At 33.6% G+C, this 10,675-nt stretch overlaps 1 protein-coding gene across 1 annotated transcript; it reads left to right on the top strand.

Annotated features, from left to right (window-relative positions):
• Nucleotides 1–5,532: 5,532 nt before the first annotated feature.
• LOC127840478 (putative protein TPRXL) lies at nt 5,533–7,526 on the top strand. The gene is made up of 3 exons (XM_052368897.1): nt 5,533–5,536; nt 6,917–7,035; nt 7,194–7,526. The coding sequence occupies exons 1-3, from the start codon at nt 5,533–5,535 to the stop codon at nt 7,524–7,526; spliced, it is 456 nt and encodes a 151-aa protein (XP_052224857.1).
• The last annotated feature ends 3,149 nt before the right edge of the window (nt 7,527–10,675 follow it).

Raw genomic sequence — 10,675 nt, 5'->3', positions numbered from 1 at the left:
CTGAATTTGCCAGATAAACAATTATTATATTATTATTATTATTATTATTAGTAGTATTATTACTATTATTATTATTATTATTATTATTATTATTATTATTATTATTATAGACAAATGTCTTGCCTATTGAAACATGTTAGCGGTTTTTAATTTCAACCAACATTAATATTTGATAACAGTGTTAGATTCATAATTTGAGTGTGTTCTGGATTATTTTACATGCACAGTTGTCAATGTTTCTCCGTGCAGAGAAAGTCATCGATTATACACTGTTTTATACGCATTATGTAAAGAGTCGGTACACTGTTTAAGACAGGGAACCCGTGTCGGGCCCGATGCTAGTTTCCGTGTGGTTTAAGGGTTAGGGTTAGTAACGTTTAACCTTACAACAATATACCCCTTCTTCGGAAAATGTGCTCAAAGCACATGGCCATATTCCGGTGATTTTCTTTATATATGTTCCGTACTCCAGGTACTTTGAAGTATTTTTAAGTGTTCACAGGGTACTTCTCAGTATTACCTAAGCCGGTAATGACAAAACGAGCCGACATGAATGACGTTATGAATGATGTAAACATCACACCCAGCGGACACATGAAAATACCGCAAAATGTTTTAGTGCTTAATAATATTTATATTGAAATTAATTGTTATTTTACGTTGGTTTTATAAAAACTAAGCTGCGAAAATACTATTATATTTACTTATATATTATACTACATGGCATTGTATAACAAAATAATGAAAACCGATTTATATTGCAAGCTTGGATATGCGAACTCGATACATATTACAACACAATACTTACAGTTATAAATAGCGAAGGGGATTGCCTTAGCTTTGATCTCTCCTATATGCATTGGTCGCAATTGGATGTTTCGAAAATTGTGTTTATTTGGAAGTGTGTAAGCGAACCTTTTCTTTATTTAACCTTATTTATATTACCGCTCATTTTAAGCGTCATTTGCATGTTTGTTCTTTCGTTTTCAAATTAAATTTAATGGCGACAGCATTTTTAGTTGGCAATTAAACAATCGGAATCTGATCGTCTAACAATCACAATTTTCTAAAGCCTCTCCGAGTTTAAAAGGTAAGTTTTCAATGCCTATAGCAAATATATTTGCATGACAAGAGATTATATTTTGACTCTCATCGGTTCTAACCAACCCTCTCTGAGTTTAATGAGGACTTTAAATAACCATTGAAAATGTATGAAAATGTAATACTGTTTAATGTTTAAGTTTTACCACTTATTATTTATTTGCTTTGTATTACCAAGTATAATGACGATCCTTCGAATGATACTGAATCTACACTGAAAGTAGGTCATTTTCTCTTGGAAAGTTATGATTCCCTTATAATTGTGTGCTTGTTTAAGAGTGTAATAAATTTGTTTTTAGTCAATTCTATGTGAAAAAAGTAATACTGTTTGAATACTAATGTAAAAGTTATCTATCTAACTAGTATTAATAGAAAAATCTCACGCGTAACATACCTTAGCAACCAAGCATGTAGGCCAGCCGATGAGAAGCCGTTTACTTATATTTAGATTATTACTAGGAGCTACAGCTAATCAGTTATTTGGCAAAATATAGCCAATTTATATACGGCGTTTTTGTTTGTGTATGTCCAAAAATACAGATACAACTACAGGTGAGGATATAAAACATGGATATCTTTCACTTAACATTCAAAGGTGTTTTAATTATGAAGGCCTCTATCGATGTATACAAATGCTACACACAGTTTCTTTCTTAAATGATCTTTATCTGCAATTAACAAGCAACGTAATGAAACATTCAAACATTGTTTCCGTTTTCTTATGTATCTAGTAAAACGGCTATATTCAGTTTCGTGTAGTCAATAACTGTCAACAACGTGACCAGCTTCGCTTTGAATGAAACTTGAACAACAATATTCATGTTCATCAATAAACATTTCGGGTTCTTTGCATCAATCATTAAGTGAATGAAAAAGTGTAAGGTGGGATATTATATATGTGTGTGTGACTTTAATTGATTACAATATCCGATTAAAGAAAACATAATGCATCCAATTAAAAAAAGGCCAATTGTTAATGAAATTACAACATTTTAACTATTCAGTGATTGTTATATCTGACATATCAAATATGTTATATATTAGACAAACACTAAATTAAATAAACAATTCATATTTAAAGGAAAATAGGAGACTTTACTTCTATGTCATCACACTGTCAACTAGTGTATTATTTCAATTGGTTTTAACAATTTTACGAGAAAGTGGCTATCAAAAAAATGTTAATTGATCAATTCAATTTATCATGGATTATAAAGAACAAGTGATTATGCAACAATGCAGACATGTTTATGTATGACATACAATGATGTGTTAATATTATCTACAGCAACAATAATGTTTCCAATATAAATACATATTTAACTTGTCATTGTGAAAACTTTTAGGATGTGTCTGTGGTTAATCTGATATTGATTTAAAACATCACTTTCATTTAACATGACCAAATATTGCCAAATCCATTGTTGAACCAACTTTCTATTGAGACCAATCTCTCTGTGTAGGTTCTAATACCAAACTTCATCACCGGCAGTGAACGATTAGTTTCAAGTCATAGTTATGTTTTATTTCGTCACTTACAATTGAAATTATATATCATAGATGAATGACATCTTAACACTTTTTCACAGATTTTAGAATGTTTTGAAATGCTTAAAATTTATAATGTAAATATCGGAAATTAAGTTGTCAAGAATAAATCCAAAATACAATATATTAACGCCTGTCCACCAACCAAAAACCTTTGGAGTAAAAGTATTTCGCTAAAACAAATCTGCTATTTACTATTGTAGTTGTAAATGTATTGTATACTGTTTCTTAGCAGTTCACGCTTGGTGCCAACATATAATGATAACACATAAACAACCCGAATCATTCAATCGTTTTGCGTTTGTAAAGCTATATAATTTTCAGGTTTTTAAATCATCAAATGATGCAAGTAATAAGTATTTTAGAATTTCATAATTTCGTTATTATAATTGTATAATCGCAAATAAACAACTACACCAAACATGTGCAAATGTGAATCTTGTTTTTAAATTTTCACAATTTACCTAAACCTGAACAGTTCCCATTAAATTGTGTGCCCATATATTTTAGTTATTTATTTCGTGATGTTTACATTAATTGTGATAGAAATTGATCAGTCCTAAGAAGACTATGCATTTGGCTGAATAGAATTAAATCGCGTGCTATTAAAAAACATGTGTTTTTAGATAGAGGCACATGTATCGGCTCAACTGTTTGTTATTTGCGATTGCTTGAAATGCCCATAAGTACTGCAAACTAGCCTATAATTGACTATACAGCATGACTATGACGTATAGATGATTAAACCGTACTACTTAGTTTGATGATTAGTAGCTTTCTATCGCTACAGCCAAATTTTTAGGAAACGTTAGATGATCGCAAGCGATTAACTAGCAATCTCGATATTTAAAATGCAAAACTCAAACGATTTGTCGAGTTAAAGGGCAAAAGTATAGACACATTTGTTAAATATTTGTATTTTCTTCCGGGAACGATATATAACAGATTAAACATGCCTTTGTAGGTAAAAACGCATGGCGTGTGTCGGCTAATTTCCAATTTGCAAAACGCAATGCGTAAACATCAATTGTTTAACCTTAAACCTTTGTCATCCCACAAAAATAATTCAGTAATTTATTAATAATTGATTGCCGCAATGAAACAGTATGTGTAAACGTTCAAAACGTTTCTTAATACTTCTAATTATGACAGACTACAAAATACTATGAAATCGTGAACAACTAAAACAGCCATGGTCTTTCAACCCGTTAATGATTGGGATATTCGTCTTGTATTGTATATGATAGGGATCATTATAGCTAAGTGTAGTAGGGATCGCAAATATTTTGTCACAATTTTTCAAAAAAAACTTATATTGGTAATTGAATGCAACTTTCGATGCTATTAGAATACAAATTGTTATGTAATTTAACTCAACCTAAGCACAATTGTCGAACTAAACTAATGCCCAAAACGGGGTACCAAACGTCAGTATGGAAGATACTAGACATGACACTGCATCAAAAGAGCTTCCCGATTAAATTAAACGTGACCCTTAGTATTACCAATGTATCCGCTATTAAGGCAACATGAAAACTCGGAATCGGCAATTTAATGTTTTAACACCCATGCCACTCGTGTATCATTATATCTCAAACTAGTAGGGTATTGTTAGAAATATTTTTCAAGGTAAACTACTAATATTCAGAAATGAATATATTAAAATAACACCAAATGTCTTTTAAATGCAACGAACCAGATTCAGAGTACAGCCAATAATTACAGACAAAGACATTTTATAATCAAATAATGTATTTTATTCAAGTCACATTCAAGCCGCTGATGTATTATTAAAAGGCAAGGTAGGAGCAGTTATACTTGGGCTTCATTTATCTAAACAAATACCTGTTTTGACGACGACCATGATCACTGGATTGCTGCCAATGTATCGAAAACATTAACAAAACATTATAAACAATGTATGTTCGTGACTCTTATGCATAACGATTTTTTTTAAATTTTGAACAGCAACTCATGCACGATACGTCGGTCCTCGGACATTTTCGATAACATATTATAAGGACTGGTCACATTTCCGAAACTGGCGGTCATCGTGTCCAACAACACACAGAGATATTAAAATATATATGTATTGTTTGAAATGAAAACGAATCTGTACAACATATTGGCTGTTATCGGTTAATTGTTCATCGATATATGGTTTAACGATAAGATAGAACGGTTCATTACCAACCAGTCGAGCCGAGTCTGTGCTGGTGAAGTAAAGGGCTGTAAGTGCTTTTTCTTGACTCGGTCAAATCATGAATTGAGTTAAGTGACGCCAAGGATACAAAACCGTTTATCATTGGTTGATATGAAGGTAACTGGTTTCAATCTTTGATATAATTTTTAAGCGACATCGGAGAACGATACGAACTTCCCAATTACCTTGACCTTGGCAATATATGATGCAAAAGTAAGCACTTAAATCGGCTGTAAAGTCTCATCGAGTACTATTGGGTTCAATAATTAAGCTTACAAATACTTTTATTCGTGATAAGACACAAAGCTATCTTCACTTGAAATTGAAAGTTTTACCAAATGATATAAATAATACGTCAAATCGAAGTAAGCAATTAACAATATAATATTTAACATTGTTAAAAGTGTTTGAACCTAAGCATAATTAATGCATGGTTATCAATAACTGCATCATTCTGAATTAACAAAACACAATGTACTATTTTAACAAAATATGTATATGTGAATACTTATTTTGAATATTTTTTACAAAATGAGAAACAATGTGTGTTTTGTTCAAATTGAGTACAACTTTAAAACCATATTAACATATAACGATTGCCGTCTGCTTTTAACTTCTTCGTGCATATTTTAATTTTTACCCTTACACGTATAATTGTTAATACAGCATCTATATCTGTTATGGGTATGCGTGTGTGACCCGATTCATCAATGGCGCCCATGTTAAAATCGTGTCTCCGAGAACAGTGAACAACAAAAGTACACCCAAAAAACAAAACACGTTCGAACAAGTATCTTTCCTTTAATAATCCTTTAAAATCCATAATAATCCATTTAATTCAATTATTGACGAGTTTGCATTTAGGGTCTTTGATAATTATTTTAGCATAGTTAAATAAAGACCCTTATGCCATCATAACATTTTATTCAAATGAGAACTCAATAAACTTTCTTCTTTGTCGCACGCTACGTCATGTACTCTATGTACATTACTGCTGTCAAAATGAACCGGAGCAGTTTATCAAATGTGTCGTGTTCTGAAAAAATGGGCATAATGCATGTGCTTAAAGTATCGTCCCATGTTAGCCTGTGCAGTTCGCACAGGCTAATCAGGGACGACACTTTCCGCTTGTATGACATTTTTTGTTAAAATGAAGTCCCTTCTAAGCAGAAAATCATTTTTTTGCGGAAAGTGTCGTCCCTGATTAGCCTGTGCGAACTTTACAATATAAAGAAGTGACACTCCAGCTGCTGGAGCAGTATTGAATTTTCATTAAAACAATTAGTTGGTCCTTTATTTAAGGCAAGTGACCGATTGCCCAAGCTTATCTGGGACGACACTTTTCGCACATGCATTATGCCCAGTTTTCTCAGAACACGATACAAATAATAGCCGTTGGTGAACTCGGTTGCATTTGCAGATTTGTGCATACAAAGATATATTTAAACTTGAACAATGTTTTATTTGTCTATGGTGAATTCCCCTTATTGTACAAGAAAGTAAGTAAGTTTATTGTAAACATAGGCCAAATTAGAGAAAAAATCTAGCATGTTACGACGACCATGTATAATTGTTATGTTACATCAAGAACAACTAGAAGAATAGACGCTTTTGTTAGCACTCTCTTGCAGTTTTGGAAGCACAAGGGATTCCGCTAAATGATGCAAATCCCGACATCATTATCAATTTGTCCCTGGTGATTTTGATGAACTCATAGTTAAAATTTATACTTTATTTTATTGTGAATTCATTTGTAAATGAATTTGATAAAAAAATACATGTCGCTGTTTATAAGCGTGACACTTCGCGCGAATATTACGTCATTAGAAAATGTATTGTGGGAATGTTTTGGTTAAAGCTACCGGTGGTTAAATTCCACTATGCGCGGTTAGGTTACTTAGCGGTATGTTGTGTTTATACAATCGAGTTACCTTGAAGGTTACTATACCTGAATAACCGCAAACTTACCAAGGTTTGAATGTTAACGAGCGGTACTTTAACCAGCGTTTATAAAATCGGGTGCTGGTGTAATTGTTTATACAATCTGGTGCTCATTTTTTATAGAAAACACCACATACTACTATGTCCACGTGCAAGCGGTCGTGTTGGCGGTGATTCTTGCGCTGTGCACGGGTATCTCGAGGGGCCAGTGTCCAGCCACGTGCCATTGCGACGGAACTGTCGTAAGATGCCAAGGACAACAGCTGTTGACCATACCCCTTTCCCTACCGGACGCTACCATTATCTTGTAAGTACCGGTACAATGTATCAGCTGTTGTGTGTGTTATAGAGTCTTTCTGTTTGTCTGACTGTCTGACTGAAGGCTGGTCTATCGGTCTAGGGGTTTGTTTCTGGCGGCTGTCGGGCATCAGGAAGCATTATAGTCAGAGCAGCATTAGTAGCAGAAGCAGAAGCAGCAGCAGAAGCAGCAGCAGAGCATAGCAGAGCAGCATCAGCAGCAGCATCAGCGCATCAGCAGCAGCAGCACAGCAGCAGCACAGCAGCCAGCAGCAGCAGCAGCAGCAGAAGCAGCAGCAGCAGCAGCAGAGCATCAGCACAGCAGATAGCAGCGCAGCAGCAGGCAGCGGCATCAGCAGCGGCAGCAGCGGCAGGCATCGGAAGCAGCAGCAGCAGAGCAGCAGCAGCAGCAGCAATCAGCTATATGCATCAGTGAGCAACAACAACAAACAGGAGAGGGCCGCTTGTGCAGCGCAGTACGCGGATCATCAGCAGCATCAGATATCCAGCAGCAGGCATCAGCATTCATCATCGCAGCAGCACAGCAGATCCATCAGCAGACAGCATCAGCTCATCATCAGAAATCATCATCATCAGCAGCAGCAGATCATTATTATCATTAGCATCAGCACTCATCATCAACATCATCAACATCATCATCATCATCATCATCATCTCATCATCATAATCATCATCATCAATGTCAGCACATCAACAACAAACACATCATCCTATCCTCTTTCTCAGGGAAGACCTCTTGTCATCATCATAATCATTCATCAGCATCATAAAAGCATTCCTCAACAAGACCTGACATCCTTACTACATCCTACTAATAATTCCTCATCATCCTCCTCCTCCTCCTCCTCCTCCTCTCTCATCATCATCATCATATATCATCATCATCATCATCATCATCTCATCATCATCATCATCATCATCGATATGCTTTTTGTGATCAATAACTATTATATTCGCTTATATGTTTTATTAGTTTAAAGCACTATTTGTATCATTACTTTGCCGTTAATAATTTAATTAATTAACAGAAAACACTATTCAAACTAAATAGCGCTTCTTTTCAATAAATTTACTAAGAGAAAAAACTTAAGGTTTTAAATCTGTATTTATCTGTAAACGGTTGAATATGGACTGTTAGGTGCGTAGTAGTATAAAGGCATCTATTTAGTTGTTGTAGCGTTTTAACGCCATTGTGTTGTCGTTGATACAGTACTAATATTATAGTTATTTAATAAACTTGGTGCTTAGTTAAATGTGAATTGTATGCGAACAAACCATTGTCCTCGCAAATTTGATGAGATGGTGTTCGATATTGCTCAGATGATGATGATGATGATGATTATGATAATGATGATTTATCGGGGTGTTTTGTACGGAAGAACTGTCTCTGATGTGTGCAGTTGTCTTAGTGTGTTCATTTGTTTAAGTGGATGTTTGATGTTGGAACGGTATGTAATTCTGAATATAGTCTTTCCCTGCTTAGAGGCAATAAGCAGATGCACATTACACCATTTCTTTAGCTTATTTGAAATCTAGGATTATTTGTTTCGCATTAGAATATTATTATTTGCTCCTCAGTTAACTTTGTTTTTATTCCAGGGATTTTATACAAACAACTCTATCGCATCCCTTCCTGCGGATGACTTAGTTGTATACATATTATACATATTATTGTCAATAGTGTCTTTTAAATCTATTTTTATAACTATTGAAATAACATTATTTCAAGATATTAGTTTTCCCCTTACAAATGGGGAATACACAGGATGGTTAAAGTAACCCGCCCTTTTAAAACAGATAAACAATCTATACTTAAGAGTCGTGAAACGAATTATTAGCAAGTGAACCTGTGAACCTGATAGTTTTGAATAATTTGTTCACATACTCGGAGATTTTTAAGCCTTTAAGTATGTTTTTTTTATTTAACCACTTGCGCCGCACTTAACTTAAACGTATGCCCGCTAGAGCCCTGCAAAGTATCTACTCATGTCACTTTTCGCACCTGACTATTTGGGAACCTGTTTAGTGAGTACAACAGTGGAATGGAGTGTATGTGTGACATAATAACTCAATTCATTGTTTAAGATATATCTGTATTTAAATAATTATACAATGCATTGTTTACCCTCTTAAATCAGTTGGCTTATGAGAATACAACAAAACTGTGTTAATAAAAATATAATATCAATAACTATTTGGTATCAATAAAATACACTCCTGCAATATTTTATTTAACACAATAAGAACATTTCGTCCATGCATTTAAAAATAGTGATTTTTGAAGCTTCCGGTGTGAAAATACATCAGTTTATGTAATACGATTGCATCAAAATCATTAAATATGTATAGTATGTCATTCTAATTTGTTTAATGATGGTAAAAAACACATTGTCTGATTGTGTTTACCGTTGATTATGTATAACTTAACATCAAACAATATTTAAACTAAATGGCGCTTTTTTAATGAAGGTAATTTGTTTTAGTGTAAAGGTTAATCTGAATAAACTATTAGCAGTTTTGCAATATATTTGTAGGTTAATAGCAGAAGGACTTATCTAGATTAGAACCGTCCTAGTATTTTACTTGTGTTGTGATTGATATAGTACTTGAATGTATAGTTTATAAAGGTAGCTTAGTTTAATGCTAGAAGTGTTCAAATTATCAAGTGCTCGTAAAATTTGATAGTGTGATGCTGCGTAAAAAACATAGATGATGACGATGGTGATGATGATATAGTTGTTGTGTGTTAATGATGAAGATTATGATAGCGATACATTTTAAAATACGAACGTTCTGCCAAACTACAGTGCATAACAAACCAATTTTTTAAATGACTTTAATATGGTCTGAAAGTATTTAACAAAGATATGTTGAGCCATTAATATCTTTATTAAAAATAGTATCCAAGGACTTAAATTTGTGAAACACGTTAAAGACTGGTTAACATAAACATTGCAATATAACATATGTAACATCCCCTTTTCTGAGATTCAAGAAAATATACAATATTTTCAATGGTTTTGAAAGCATAGTACTTAGCCATAAGGACTGTTCTTACTAAAACATATATTGCATAGTAATTCAATAATAAACTTTCTAATTAAATGTTCAGTTTTCAACCTTTAATACGCATGTTCACTTTTTCTTTGGACATCAAAGTGTAAAGTTATCGCACAATATATGTCTTGTTGGGATCTTAAATTTTCTAAGCATGTGCTTGATTGTTTGAACATATCTTTCAGTTTGTCCCATTCTTTGAATATACGCGGTCTCGATGTTGAATGATTGCCACTCTTCCCCAAATTTCTTAAATTGACTACAAGCGAATTGCGGTCAAGTATCGTAACACGTTCATCAATGTAGCCAAATCGCTAATTTTTTTTCAGATAAGGGGTAACATTTCTGAACGTAACCAATCGAGCTTTTAAAATCTGGTCAATTTGTAAATAGTCCAGTCAACGAATAATGTCTGCCTTGTTATTCAAACACATCTTCACCGATCTTAATGACGGCCTATCAGACATCACTGGCAACAAAGGCTCTTTATGATTCATTTTACTAGTG

The sequence above is a fragment of the Dreissena polymorpha genome, chromosome 8 (assembly GCF_020536995.1).
Source record: "Dreissena polymorpha isolate Duluth1 chromosome 8, UMN_Dpol_1.0, whole genome shotgun sequence".
Classification (NCBI taxonomy): Eukaryota; Metazoa; Mollusca; class Bivalvia; order Myida; family Dreissenidae; genus Dreissena; species Dreissena polymorpha.
Note: the sequence above shows the minus strand (reverse complement) of the source record. Positions and strands in the feature narration are given on the sequence as shown.

Excerpts from the sequence above, each read along its gene's own strand:
- LOC127840478 (XM_052368897.1), top strand. Across the intron at positions 7,036-7,193 it reads GCCATTGCGACGGAACTGTC|GGGTTTGTTTCTGGCGGCTG; the intron begins GTAAGATGCCAA and ends CTATCGGTCTAG.